This window comes from Triticum aestivum, chromosome 6A (genome assembly GCF_018294505.1).
Source record: "Triticum aestivum cultivar Chinese Spring chromosome 6A, IWGSC CS RefSeq v2.1, whole genome shotgun sequence".
NCBI lineage: Eukaryota > Viridiplantae > Streptophyta > Magnoliopsida > Poales > Poaceae > Triticum > Triticum aestivum.
In genome coordinates, this window is record NC_057809.1 from 614,012,953 (window position 1) to 614,028,743 (window position 15,791).

At 42.9% G+C, this 15,791-nt stretch overlaps 1 protein-coding gene across 1 annotated transcript; it reads left to right on the top strand.

The window, feature by feature from the left end:
* Nucleotides 1-12,266: 12,266 nt before the first annotated feature.
* LOC123129824 (uncharacterized) lies at nucleotides 12,267-13,531 on the top strand. Its single transcript, XM_044549833.1, has 4 exons — nucleotides 12,267-12,381; nucleotides 12,674-12,978; nucleotides 13,058-13,130; nucleotides 13,230-13,531. The coding sequence occupies exons 1-4, from the start codon at nucleotides 12,267-12,269 to the stop codon at nucleotides 13,529-13,531; spliced, it is 795 nt and encodes a 264-aa protein (XP_044405768.1).
* The last annotated feature ends 2,260 nt before the right edge of the window (nucleotides 13,532-15,791 follow it).

The window sequence follows — 15,791 nt, forward strand, 5'->3', positions numbered from 1 at the left end:
ATTTGCCCATGAGGCACGGTTCGCAAGTACCAAGTGATTCATAATCAAGTGGTTCCAAAAGTCCATCAGTATGGAGTTTCTTCATGCGCTTTATACCGATATGACCTAAACGGCAGTGTCACAAATAAGTTGCACTATCATTATCAACTCTGCATCTTTTGGCTTCTACATTATGAATATGTGTATCACTACTATCGAGATTTAACAAGAATAGACCACTCTTCAAGGGTGCATGACCATAAAAGATATTACTCATATAAATAGAACAAGCATTATTCTCTGATTTAAATGAATAACCGTCTCGCATTAAACAAGATCCAGATATAATGTTCATGCTCAACGCTGGCACCAAATAACAATTATTTAGGTCTAATATTAATCCCGAAGGTAGATGTAGAGGTAGCGTGCCGACCGCGATCACATCGACTTTGGAACCGTTTCCCACGCGCATCGTCACCTCGTCCTTAGCTAATCTTCGCTTAATCCGTAGTCCCTGTTTCGAGTTGCAAATATTAGCAACAAAACCAGTATCAAATACCCAGGTGCTACTGCGAGCATTAGTAAGGTACACATCAATAACATGTATATCACATATACCTTTGTTCACCTTGCCATCCTTCTTATCCGCCAAATACTTGGGGCAGTTCCGCTTCCAGTGACCAGTCTGCTTGCAGTAGAAGCACTCAGTTTCAGGCTTAGGTCCAGATTTGGGTTTCTTCTCCTGAGCAGCAACTTGCTTGCCGTTCTTCTTGAAGTTCCCCTTCTTCTTCCCTTTGCCCTTTTTCTTGAAACTAGTGGTTTTGTTAACCATCAACACTTGATGCTCCTTCTTGATTTCCACCTCCGCAGCTTTCAGCATTGCGAAGAGCTCGGGAATAGTCTTGTTCATCCCTTGCATATTATAGTTCATCACGAAGCTCTTGTAGCTTGGTGGCAGTGATTGGAGAATTCTGTCAATGACGCAATCATCTGGAAGATTAACTCCCATCTGAATCAAGTGATTGTTATACCCAGACATTTTGAGTATATGCTCACTGACAGAACTGTTCTCCTCCATCGTGCAGCTATAGAACTTATTGGAGACTTCATATCTCTCAATCCGGGCACTTGCTTGAAATATTAACTTCAACTCCTGGAACATCTCATATGCTCCATGACGTTCAAAATGTCGTTGAAGTCCCGATTCTAAGCCGTAAAGCATGGCACACTGAACTATCGAGTAGTCATCAGCTTTGCTCTGCCAGACGTTCAGAACATCTGGTGTTGCTCCAGCAGCAGGCCTGGCACCCAGCGGTGCTTCCAGGACGTAATTCTTCTGTGCAGCAATGAGGATAATCCTCAAGTTACGGACCCAGTCCGTGTAATTGCTACCATCATCTTTCAACTTTGCTTTCTCAAGGAACGCATTAAAATTCAACGGAACAACAGCACGAGCCATCTATCTACAATCAACATAAACAAGCAAGACACTATCAGGTACTAAGTTCATGATAAATTTAAGTTCAATTAATCATATTACTTAAGAACTCCCACATAGAGAGACATCCCTCTAATCCTCTAAGTGATCACGTGATCCAAATCAACTAAACCATGTCCGATCATCACGTGATATGGAGTAGTTTCATCGGTGAACATCATTATGTTGATCATATCTACTATATGATTCACGCTCTACCTTTCGGTCTCCGTGTTCCGAGGCCATATCTGTATATGCTTGGCTCGTCAAGTATAACCTGAGTATTCCGCGTGTGCAACTATTTTGCACCCGTTGTATTTGAACGTAGAGCCTATCACACCCGATCATCACGTGGTGTCTCAGCACGAAGAACTTTCGCAACGGTGCATACTCAGGGAGAACACTTCTTGATAATTTAGTGAGAGATCATCTTATAATGCTACCGTCAATCAAAGCAAGATAAGATGCATAAAAGATAAACATCACATGCAATCAATATAAGTGATATGATATGGCCATCATTATCTTGTGCTTGTGATCTCCATCTCCGAAGCACCGTCATGATCACCATCGTCACCGGCGCGACACCTTGATCTCCATCGTAGCATCGTTGTCGTCTCGCCAATCTTATGCTTCCACGACTATCACTACCGCTTAGCAATAAAGTAAAGCATTACATCGCGATTGCATTGCATACAATAAAGCGACAACCATATGGCTCCTGCCAGTTGCCGATAACTTGGTTACAAAACATGATCATCTCATACAATAAAATCAACATCATGCCTTGACCATATCACATCACAACATGCCCTGCAAAAACAAGTTAGACGTCCTCTACTTTGTTGTTGCAAGTTTTACGTGGCTTCTACGGGCTTAAGCAAGAACTCATCTCACCTACGCATCAAAACCACAACGATAGTTTGTCAAATAGACTCCGTTTTAACCTTCTCAAGGACCGGGCGTAGCCACACTCGGTTCAACTAAAGTTGGAGAGACAGTCGCCCGCAAGCCATCTATGTGCAAAGCACGTCGAGGGAACCGGTCTCGCGTAAGCGTACGCGTAAGGTTGGTCCGGGTCGTCTCGTCCAACGATACCGCCAAACCAAAGTATGACATGCTGGTATGCAGTATGACTTGTATCGCCCACAACTCACTTGTGTTCTACTCGTGCAAATAACATCAAACCATAAAACCTAGGCTCGGATGCCACTGTTGGGGAACGTAGTAATTTCAAAAAATTTCCTACGCACACGCAAGATCATGGTGATGCATAGCAACGAGGGGGAGAGTCTGATCTACGTACACTTGTAGATCGCAACGGAAGCGTTGACACAACGTAGAGGAAGTAGTCGTACGTCTTCTTCCCGGTCCGACCGATCCAAGCACCGTTACTCCGGCACCTCCGAGTTCTTAGCACACGTACAGCTCGATGACGATCCCCGGGCTCCGATCCAGCAAAGCTTCGGGGAGGAGTTCCGTCAGCACGACGGCGTGGTGACGATCTTGATGTTCTACCGACGCAGGGCTTCGCCTAAGCACTGCAACGATATGATCGAGGTGGAATATGGTGGCAGGGGCACCGCACACGGCTAAGGAACGATCTCAAGGATCAACTTGTGTGTCTTGGGGTGCCCCCTGCCCCCGTATATAAAGGAGCAAGGGGAGGAGGCGGCCGGCCAAGGTGTGGCGCGCCAAGGGGAGTCCTACTCCCACTGGGAGTAGGACTCCTAGTTGGACTAGGAGAGAAGGGGGAGAATAGGAGGAAGAGAGGAAGGAAAGGGGGGGGGGGGCGCCGGCCCCCTTCCCTTGTCCTATTCGGACTAGGAAGGGGAGGGGCGCGCGGCCACCTCTTGCCTCCTCTCCTCTTCTCCCTTAAGGCCCATGTTGGCCCAATAACCCCCCGGGGGGTTCCGGTAACCCCCCCCCCCGGTACTCCGGTAAAATGCCGATTTCACCCGGAACAATTCCGATGTCCAAATATAGGCTTCCAATATATCAATCTTTATGTCTCGACCATTTCGAGACTCCTCGTCATGTCCGTGATCACATCCGGGACTCCGAACTAACTTCGGTACATCAAAATGCATAAACTCATAATAACTGCCATCGTAACATTAAGCGTGCGGACCCTACGGTTCGAGAACAATGTAGACATGACCGAGACACGTCTCCGGTCAATAACCAATAGCGGGACCTGGATGCCCATATTGGCTCCTACATATTCTACGAAGATATTTATCGGTCAGACCGCATAACAACATACGTTGTTCCCTTTGTCATCGGTATGTTACTTGCCCGGGATTCGATCGTCGATATCCAATACCTAGTTCAATCTCGTTACTGACAAGTCTCTTTACTCGTTCCGTAATACATCATCTAACAACTAACATATTAGTTGCAGTGCTTGCAAGGCTTATGTCATGTGCATTACCGAGAGGGCCCAGAGATACCTCTCCGACAATCGGAGTGACAAATCCTAATCTCGAAATACGCCAACCCAACATCTACCTTTGGAGCCACCTGTAATACTCCTTTATAATCACCCAGTTACGTTGTGACGTTTGGTAGTAAACAAAGTATTCCTCCGGTAAACGGGAGTTGCATAATCTCATAGTTATAGGAACATGTATAAGTCATGAAGAAAGCAATAGCAACATACTAAACGATCGGGTGCTAAGCTAATGGAATGGGTCATGTCAATCAGATCATTCAACTAATGATGTGACCTCGTTAATCAAATAACAACTCTTTGTTCATGGTTAGGAAACATAACCATCTTTGATTAACGAGCTAGTCAAGTAGAGGCATACTAGTGACACTCTGTTTGTCTATGTATTCACACATGTATTATGTTTCCGGTTAATACAATTCTAGCATGAATAATAAACATTTATCATGATATAAGGAAATAAATAATAACTTTATTATTGCCTCTAGGGCATATTTCCTTCACGAGTGGGCCCAAAGATACCTCTCCGCTTACACGGAGTGACAAATCCCAGTCTCGATTCGTGCCAACCCAACAGACACTTTCGGAGATACCTGTAGTGCACCTTTATAATCACCCAGTTACGTTGTGACGTTTGGCACACCCAAAGCACTCCTACGGTATCCGGGAGTTGCACAATCTCTTGGTCTAAGGAAATGATACTTGACATTAGCAAAGCTTTAGCATACGAACTACACGATCTGGTGCTATGATTAGGATTGGGTCTTGTCCATCACATCATTCTCCTAATGATGTGATCCAGTTATCAACGACATCCAATGTCCATGGTCAGGAAACCGTAACCATCTATTGATCAATGAGCTAGTCAACTAGAGGCTTACTAGGGACATGGTGTTGTCTATGTATCCACACATGTATCTGAGTTTCCTATCAATACAATTCTAGCATGGATAATAAACGATTATCATGAACAAGGAAATATAATAATAATCAATTTATTATTGCCTCTAGGGCATATTTCCAACAGTCTCCCACTTGCACTAGAGTCAATAATCTAGTTCACATCGCCATGTGATTAACACTCACAGGTCACATCGCCATGTGACTAACACCCAAGAGTTTACTAGAGTCAGTAGTCTAGTTCACATCACTATGTGATTAACACTCAATTAGTTCTAGGTTTGATCATGTTGCTCGTGAGAGAGGTTTTAGTCAACGGGTCTGAACCTTTCAGATCCGTGTGTGCTTTACAAATCTCTATGTCATCTCCTAGATGTATCTACCACGTTCTATTTGGAGCTATTCCAAATAACTGTTCTACTTGGAGCTATTCTAAATTGTTGCTCCATTATACGTATCCGGTATCTCTACTCAGAGCTATCCGGATAGGTGTTAAGCTTGCATCGACGTAACCCTTTACGACGAACTCTTTTACCACCTCCATAATCGAGAAAAATTCCTTAGTCCACTAGTTACTAAGGATAACTTTGACCGCTGTCCTGTGATCCATTCTTGGATCACTCTTGTACCCCCTGACTGACTCATGGCAAGGCACACTTCAGGTGCGGTACACAGCATAGCATACTGTAGAGCCTATGTCTTAAGCATAAGGGACGACTTTCGTCCTTTCTCTCTATTCTGCCGTGGTCGAGCTTTAAGTCTTAACTTCATACCTTACAACTCAGGCAAGAACTCCTTCTTTAACTGATCCATTTTGAACACCTTCAAGATCATGTCAAGGTATGTGCTCATTTGAAAGTACCATTAAGCGTTTTGATCTATCCTTACAGATCTTGATGCTCAATGTTCAAGTAGCTTAATCTAGGCTTTCCATTGAAAAACACTTTCCAAATAACCCTATATGCTTTCCAGAAATTCTACATCATTTCTGATCCTTAATATGTCAACAACATATACTCATCAGAAATTCTATAGTGCTCCAACTCACTTCTTTGGAAATACAAGTTTCTCATAAACTTTGTATACACCAAAATCTTTGATCATCTCATCAAAGCATACATTCCAACTCCGAGATGCTTACTCCAGTCCTTAGAAGGATTGCTGGAGCTTTGCATACTTATTAGCATCTTTCAGGATTGATAAAACCTTCCGGTTGTATCACATACAACCTTTCCTCAAGAAAATCATGAGGAAACAATGTTTTGACATCCTATCTGCAAGATTTCATAAATAACGCAGTAATCGCTAATATAATTCCAACAGACTCCTAGCATCGCTATGAGTGAGAAAGTCTCATCATAGTCAACTCCTTGAACTTGTCGGAAAACATCTTAACGACAAGTCGAGCTTTCTTAATGGTGATAATTATCATCATTGTCCGTCTTCCTTTTAAAATCCATCTGTACCTAACAGCCTTACGACCATCAAGTAGTTCTTCCAAAGTCTACACTTTGTTTTCATATATGGATCCTCTCTCGGATTATATGGCCTCGAGCCATTTATCGGAATCCAGGCCCACCATCGCTTCTCCATAGCTCGTAGGATCATTGTTGTCTAGCAACATGACTTCCAAGACAGGATTATGTACCACTCTGAAGTAGTACGCATCCTTGTCATCCGACGAGGTTTGGGAGTGACTTGATCCGATCATCAAGTCTCCACCATCCTCCCACTCAATTCTTTCGAGAGAAACTTTTCCTCGAGAAAGGACCCGATTCTAGAAACAATCCCTTATTGCTTTCGGATCTGAGGCAGAAGGTATACCCAACTGTTTTGGGTGTCCTATGAAGATGCATTTATCCGCTTTGGGTTCGAGCTTATCAGCCTGAAATTTTTTCACATAAGCATCGCAGCCCCAAACCTTTAAGAAATGACAGCTTAGGTTTCTCTAAACCATAGTTCATACGGTGTCATCTCATCGGAATTACGTGGTGCCCTATTTAAAGTGAATGTGGTTGTCTCCAATGCCTAACCCATAAACTATTATGGTAATTCGATAAGAAACATCATGGTATGCATCATATCCAATAGGGTGCAGTTATGATGTTCGGACACACCATCACACTATGGTGTTCCAGGTTGTATTAGTTGTGAAACAATTTCCACAATGTCTTAATTCTGTGCCAAACTCGTAATTCAGATATTCATCTCTATAATCATATCATAGATCTTTTATCCTCTTGTCACGACGATCTTTCAACTTCACCCTGAAATTACTTGAACCTTTCAATAATTCAGACTCGTGATTCATTAAGTAAATATTCTCAACATCTACTCAAATCATCTGTGAAGTAAAACCATAACGATATCCACTACACGCCTCAGCACTCATTGGACTGCACACATCAAAATGTATTACTTCCAGCAAGTTGCTTTCTAGTTCCATTTTACTGAAACCGAGGCTTTCAGTCATCTTGCCCATGTGGTATGATTTGCATGTCTCAAGTGATTCAAAATCAAGTGAGTCCAAACGATCCATCTGCATGGAGTTTCTTCATGCATATACACCAATAGACACGGTTTGCATGTCTCAAACTTTTCAAAAATGAGTGAGTCCAAAGATCCATCAACATGGAGCTTCTTCATGCGTTTTATACCGATATGACTTACGTGGCAGTGCCACAAGTAGGTGGTACTATCATTACTATCTTTTGGCATGAACATGTGTATCACTATGATCGAGATTCAATAAACCATTCATTTTAGGTGTAAGACCATTGAAGGTATTATTCAAATAAACAGAGTAACCATTATTCTCCTTAAATGAATAACCGTATTGCGATAGACATAATCCAATCATGTCTATGCTCAACGCAAACACCAATCTCGATGGTAGAGGGAGCGTACGATATTTGATCAACCTTGGAAATACTTCCAATACATATCGTTATCTCACCTTTAGCTAGTCTCCGTTTATTCCGCAGCTTTTATTTCGAGTTACTAACACTTAGCAACCGAACCGGTATCTAATACCCTGGTGCTACTAGGAGTACCAGTAAAGTACACATCAACACAATGTATATCAATATACTTCTATCGACCTTGCCAGCCTTCTCATCTACCAAGTATCTAGGGTAATTCCGCTCCAGTGGCTGTTCCTCTTATTACAGAAGCACTTAGTCTCGGGTTTGGGTTCAACCTTGGGTTTCTTCACTAGAGCAGCAGCTGATTTGCCGTTTCACGAAGTATCCCTTCTTGCCCTTGCCCTTCTTGAAACTAGTGGTTTCACTAACCATCAACAATTGATTCTCCTTCTTGATTTCTACTTTCGTGGTGTCAAACATCACGAATATCGCAAGGATCATCATATATGTCCCTGATATATCATAGTTCATCACGAAGCTCTAGCAGCTTGGTGGTAATGACTTCGGAGAACCATCACTATCTCATCTGGAAGATTAACTCCCACTAGATTCAAATGATTGTTGTACTCAGACAATCTGAGCACAAGCTCAACAATTGAGCTTTTCTCCCTTAGTTTGCAGATTAAGAAAATCGTCGGAGGTCTTATACCTCTTGACGTGGGCACGAGCCTGAAATCCCAATTTCAGCCCTCGAAACATCTCATATGTTTCGCGACGTTTCAAAAACGTCTTCGGTGCCTCAACTCTAAACCGTTTAACTGAACTATCACGTAGTTATCAAAATGTGTATGTCAGATGTTCGCAACATCCACAGACAACGTTCGAGGTTCAGCACACTGAGCGGTGCATTAAGGACATAAGCCTTCTACGAAGCAATGAGGACAATCCTCAGTTTACGGATCTAGTCCGCATAATTGCTACTATCAACTTTCAACTAATTTTTTCTCTAGGAACATATCTAAACAGTAGAACTAAAGCGCGAGCTACGACATAATTTGCAAAATCCTTTTAACTATGTTCAGGATAATTAAGTTCATCTTATGAACTCCCACTCAGATAGACATCCCTCTAGTCATCTAAGTGATTACATGATCCGAGTCAACTAGCCTGTGTCCGATCATCACGTGAGACGGACTAGTCAACGTCGGTGAACATCTTCATGTTGATCGTATCTTCTATACGACTCATGCTCGACCTTTCGGTCTTCTGTGTTCCGAGGCCATGTCTGTACATGCTAGGCTCGTCAAGTTAACCCTAAGTGTTTCGCGTGTGTAAATCTGTCTTACACCCGTTGTATGTGAACGTTAGAATCTAACACCCGATCATCACGTGGTGCTTCGAAACACGAACTGTCGCAACGGTGCACAGTTAGGGGAGAACACTTCTTGAAATTGTTGTAAGGGATCATCTTATTTACTACCGTCGTTCTAAGCAAATAAGATGTATAAACATGATAAACATCACATGCAATCAAATAGTGACATGATATGGCCATCATCACTTTTCTCCTTTTGATCTCCATCTTCGGGGCTCCATGATCATCATCGTCACCGGCATGACACCATGATCTCCATCATCATGATCTCCATCATCGTGTCTTCATGAAGTTGTCTCGCCAACTATTACTTCTACTACTACAGCTAACATTTAGCAATAAAGTAAAGTAATTAAATGATGTTTATGTTGACACGCAGGTCATAAATAAATTAAGACAACTCCTATGGCTCCTGCCGGTTGTCATACTCAAAGACATGCAAGTCGTGATTCCTATTACAAGAACATGATCATCTCATACATCACATATATCATTCATCACATCCTTTGGCCATATCACATCACATAGCATACCCTGCAAAAACAAGTTAGACGTCCTCTAATTGTTGTTCGCATGTTTGACGTGGCTGCTATGGGTTTCTAGCAAGAACGTTTCTTACCTACTCAAAGACCACAACGTGATATGCCAATTGCTATTTACCCTTCATAAGGACCCTTTTCATCGAATCCGATCCGACTAAAGTGGGAGAGACAGACACCCGCCAGCCACCTTATGCAACTAGTGCATGTTTGTCGGTGGAACCGGTCTCACGTAAGAGTATGTGTAAGGTTGATCTGGGCCGCTTCATCCCACGATGCCGCCGAATCAAGATAAGACTAGTAACGGCAAGCATATTGAACAAAATCAACGCCCACAACTACTTTGTGTTCTACTCGTGCATAGAATCTACGCAATAGACCTAGCTCATGATGCCACTGTTGGGGAACGTAGCAGAAATTCAAAAATTTCCTACGTGTCACCAAGATCTATCTATGGAGAGACTAGCAACGAGGGGGAGGAGAGTGCATCTACATACCCTTGTAGATCGCTAAGCGGAAGCGTTCAAGTGAACGGGGTTGATGGAGTCGTACTCGTCGTGATTCAAATCACCGATGATCAAGTGCCGAACGGACGGCACCTCCGCGTTCAACACACGTACAGCCCGGTGACGTCTCCCATGCCTTGATCCAGCAAGGAGAGAGGGAGAGGTTGAGGAAGACTCCATCCAGCAGCAGCACAACGGCGTGGTGGTGATGGAGGAGCGTGGCTATCCTGCAGGGCTTCGCCAAGCACCACAGAAGAGGAGGAAGAAGAGACGCAGGGCTGCACCAAGAGAGATTGAATCGCGTGTGTTATGGGCAGCCCCCTAGGCCTCATATATATAGGGGAAGGGGAGGTGCTGCACCCCCTCTAGGGTTCCCACCCCTAGGGGGGGCGGCAGCCCTAGATGGCCAAGGGGTGGCGGCCAAGGGGGGGAGGAGAGGGAGGCGCGGGGTGTATGGGCCTTAGGGCCCATATGCCCTTAGGGTTTGCCCCCTCTCCCCTTCTAGGCGCATGGGCCTTAGTGGGGCTGGTGCCCTTGGCCCATGTAGGCCAAGGAGCACTCCCTACAGCCCATGTGCCCCCCCGGGGCAGGTGACCCCACTTGGTGGACCCCCGGGACCCTCCCGGTGGTCCCGGTACGTTACCGATAAACCCCGAAACTTTTTCGGTGACCAAAACAGGACTTCCCATATATAAATCCTTACCTCCGGACCATTCCGGAACTCCTCACGACGTCCGGGATCTCATCCGGGACTCCGAACAACATTCGGTAACCACATACAAACTTCCTTTATAACCCTAGCGTCATCGAACCTTAAGTGTGTAGACCCTACGGGTTCGGGAGACATGCAGACATGACCGAGACGTTCTCTGGTCAATAACCAACAGTGGGATCTGGATACCCATGTTGGCTCCCACATGTTCCACGATGATCTCATCGGATGAACCACGATGTCAAGGACTTAATCAATCCCGTATACAATTCCCTTTGTCTAGCGGTATTGTACTTGCCCGAGATTCGATCGTCGGTATCCCTATACCTTGTTCAATCTCGTTACCGGCAAGTATCTTTACTCGTTCCGTAACACATAATCTCATGATCAACTCCTTGGTCACATTGCGCATATGATGATGTCCTACCGAGTGGGCCCAGAGATACCTCTCCGCTTACATGGAGTGACAAATCCCAGTCTCGATTCGTGCCAACCCAACAGACACTTTCGGAGATACCTGTAGTGCACCTTTATAATCACCCAGTTACGTTGTGACGTTTGGCACACCCAAAGCACTCCTACGGTATCCGGAAGTTGCACAATCTCATGGTCTAAGGAAATGATACTTGACATTAGCAAAGCTTTAGCATACGAACTACACGATCTAGTGCTTTGCTTAGGATTGGGTCTTGTCCATCACATCATTCTCCTAATGATGTGATCCCGTTATCAACGACATCCAATGTCCATGGTCAGGAAACCGTAACCATCTATTGATCAACGAGCTAGTCAACTAGAGGCTTACTAGGGACATGGTGTTGTCTATGTATCCACACATGTATCTGAGTTTCCTATCAATACAATTCTAGCATGGATAATAAACGATTATCATGAACAAGGAAATATAATAATAATCAATTTATTATTGCCTCTAGGGCATATTTCCAACACTTACTTCTTGGCACCATATCATGGTGTTCGGTACCATCTGAAGGAGTTTGCACGCGGTCGCCGTCGACCCCAAAATCACAGGGAGCTATTCAATCTCCGGCATGCCGTGTTACGAAATCACGTCGAACGGGGATTAGGAATCTTGAAGAAGCGGTTCCCAATCCTAAAAGTGGGCACGCATCATCGAATAGAGAACCAAGTCAAGCTACCAGCAGCGGCGGCAATCTTACATAACATCATCCGATCTGAAAAAGGAGATGAGCGTTGGTTAGATAACCAACCAAACAATATACCTTCATGAATTTTGTTGATCTTCCTGACGGTGATATTCCTCAAAATCATCAAATCAACCATGAAGGCGACAACCTTAGAGATGCCACTGCTCATCAAATGTGGGCTGATTATCGACATGCATAACTTTTCATTTGTAGTGTAGTAGTAATAAGTATAGTGTAGACGTTTATGTTTGTTTTTCTGTTGTTCATGTCATGAATATTGTTCAGAAGTCACTATGATGACTGCTCGAGGGTCACCAAGGTTGAGCCTCCTCAAAAAAGCTATCGAAAGGGATAGAGCATCACCTCCTACAAGCAGTGTGACAAAGAGGATGAGAGGGTCTCCCAAAGGTAATAAACTAGCCGTGACTTTATTTCTCCTGTCGGGACTTTGGGGGTGTTTGTTTCAGAAGTCCTAGGACTTTTTCTAGTCCCAGGGACTAATCAAAAAAGACTCTCCAATAGAGTCTTTTTCTAGTCCCTGTAGAAAAAGTCCCTCCCGTTTGGTTTCTAGGGACTTTTTAGGGACTTTTTCTAGTCTCTGGGACTAAAAAGTCCCTGAAACAAACACCCCCTTTATTTGCTTAAAACCAAAATAGTTAAGATAGAAAAAGGTACATTAACATACAATGTGGAAATGCAGAAGATAGAGCACAGTGGAATGCAAGCCTTGAGAAAGATCTTGTGGACTTGCTTCGTGAGCATGATACACCTGAACATAAGGGTCAAAATGGATGGAGCTCAGAAGCATGGAATACGATAGTGAAGAAATTCCACCAAAAGAATCCTTATGCTAGGTACGAGAAGAAGAAAATCCAAGAAAAGGAAAAAGAGTTGAAAAGAGAATACAAGATGATCAAAGAGATAAGGAAGCAAAGCGGCGTTTCATGGGACGACCGGCAGTGCGGGATTCTAGCGGATCCACCACTTTGGAAAAACATCATCATAGTAAGAATGTCATTGTTATTCCCTAAAAGTTTCATTACTTGTTGCATGCTCTAATATCATTTTCTTGTCAACTATGTAGTCACACCCTAAAGCTGGAAAGTTCAAGACAAAAGCCTTCCCTCTTTTTGAAGCTTTGGGAGAATTGCATGATGGTTAGTTATCAACTTCATTCATATACTCATGTCATTGTTTTATGTTTGTTTACTCTTCTAGTTTGAAATCTTATATTTGATTGTCACTTTAACTTGTAGGCCAAACTGCAAAAGGGACATATAACTTCACCTCTATCGAGTCATCACATTGCTCAACCCAATTAGATCTCGAGAATCTTGGAGGAGCTAGCAAGAATCAAGGAGAAACATCAGTTGATGGTGAGAATCTTGGAGGAGAAAGGGTGCAGATTGATGAAGATGTTGAGGAGGTTTACGTGCAAGAAAACATTGATGTGGAGCCCGAGCAAACTCAACCAAATTTGGCTACTGCACCCTCAAGAAATGGAGAAGAGAAGGAACCAAAGAGAAGGAGGGGGCGAATGGTGATGTGGCTGCAATGATGGAGAAGTACTTGGACATAAGGACGAAGCAGGTGGAGGATGAGAGGAATAAGCCAAGGGTCGTGAATGAGTACTCTATCAAAAACTGCATTGATCTGCTGAAAACAATGGAGATCACACTTGAAGAAGAAGTCAAGGCTTTCCGAGTCTTCAAGATCCCCGAGAACCGAGAGATTTTCGTGAGTGCCGGACCGGAGACTGCTCTTATGTGGCTGAGAGCTGAAATGGAATAACTCAGGTACTCCTCTTTTCAATTAGTGCGTGTTACTAAGCTCCTTGCTAGCCATTTAGTCCATGTTGTTGTTGCTGCTGCTGCTATAAAGACATTATTTTCTGCTGAAATGGATAGTTGTTTTAAATATATTTATGAAGTTCTTTTGCAAACTATTAGACTGACTGGTTATAGGAATACTTTGCTTGAATAATACAACCTTTTTTCAAATGATTGCTTGATGTATCGACACAGGTTGACAAGTGCTTGTGTTGTAGCTAGGCTAGGCTGATTTTCTTGTGGTTGTAGTAATTGTCTATTTCTAAACTGCTATGATGCCTTGTCCCTAGAAAATAAAAAGGGATGCTTTTAACATAGATCAGAGGATAGAGATTGATTTACCTACTATTTATGTATGTTTTTCTCATTGTTTCCATTCCTGGAAATAAAACTGCCAAGTATTTCACTCTCAAACTAATTTTGGGTTTGAATGGTTTCAAAAAGCAGGAGTTCTACATAAGAATGCTCCGGAAGAAGAGCGAAGGTGCCGCGACTTGGATCTATTTGTGTGCGCTTTTCAGTGGAAGGCTTCATATCTATTCGCTGGGTTTTGTCCATGTGATATTTGTAGAGAAACTAAACACTATTTCTGAAACGACTGACTGTAGCGTGGAAGAATTTGGGAGGAACTAATAATTAAGCTCTTGTGATCTATTCAACATATTATATATTATGTATGCTCCAAATTGCTATTATTTTTGTTAGTATTTGTGCCCTGTTCAAATCTTAGAATTGTTGTTATTGTTGGGATAATAAGTGTTTTAAACTGTCAGTGTTATTGTCACTTCAGTCTGCATCTGTGTCATTACTGCATGAGAATTGTTGTTATCTATATGTACCACTTCATCTATATCAATACTGTTGTCCCTGTGGTCCAGTGCCCTTGGGGACTAACCGAATGCATAAGAGTGACGTGGATTGCATACTGGCAGGGATTTGGTCCCCAAGTGGTTTTGGTGTCAAGCGGGGATCACTCAATCCTCTAGAGGATTAAATCCACTAGAGGATTAATTTTGCTACAACCGAACAAGGCCTTAGCCGGTCTGAGCAAGAGCTCGTAAGAGCAAACCTGGTTGTTTGGTTGCAACATGTCATACGCTGGATAACATGACATAAAACAACTCCAATGGTGTGGGCGCGTCGTGGACGGTGACTCACTCATGAAGGGGAGTTATGTTACGAGTGCATAGGGAAGTGGAATTGATTTTTTTGCGCCTGTTGGTTGCCCGCATGGGCGAGCCAAATTGGCTCTACTTTAGGAGCAAGGTTTTGACAGCGGTTATTAGGTTAATTGCCACCAAAAGCTAGATTTTTCTGTCCATACCAAACGCCTAACCTTGTCCAGCAAGGCTCGTTTAGTTTTTGCCTTAGATACAAACGCACCCTAAGTCGCTCTGCCATTGCCAGCAACATAAGTATGGCCGCAGTCACAATAAAATTTTACTTTACAAATGGAAGACTATTAGTTTCCCCCTAAGTACTAGTATTACTAGTAGCTAGGTACAGTAAGAGCAGGCTGCAACTACTCTATACCTACTAATAAAAGAAATAGGTATTCTTAGTTCGTTCTGCTATTTTATAGAAAGCCCCCTGATTTTTCTGACATTAAACCCGTAATAAATATCAAAATCAAATGTTTTTTAAAATACTCATATCTTCTAAACTGTAACTCCAAATTTAACATGTCATATATCAATTTTGATTAGAAAAATATGTAGAATCTGGATATAATTTTATTTTACCTGTTAACACTTTGTAAAAAATACTATCCAGGGTGCAATCTTAATCAATAATACATTATTCGTCTTTCTTTCATACCGGTAGTGATTCGGATCGGGGATAAACTCCTCAGCAAAATCAAGATTGGACACAAAATTGAAGATAAATTTGCAAGAGAAAACCAATAAATAAGGACATGGATCACAAGCAATAAAAATCTTGTATCCTCTTCATGTATTTAAGAAATATGCATGTGCAAAAAAGTGTTCA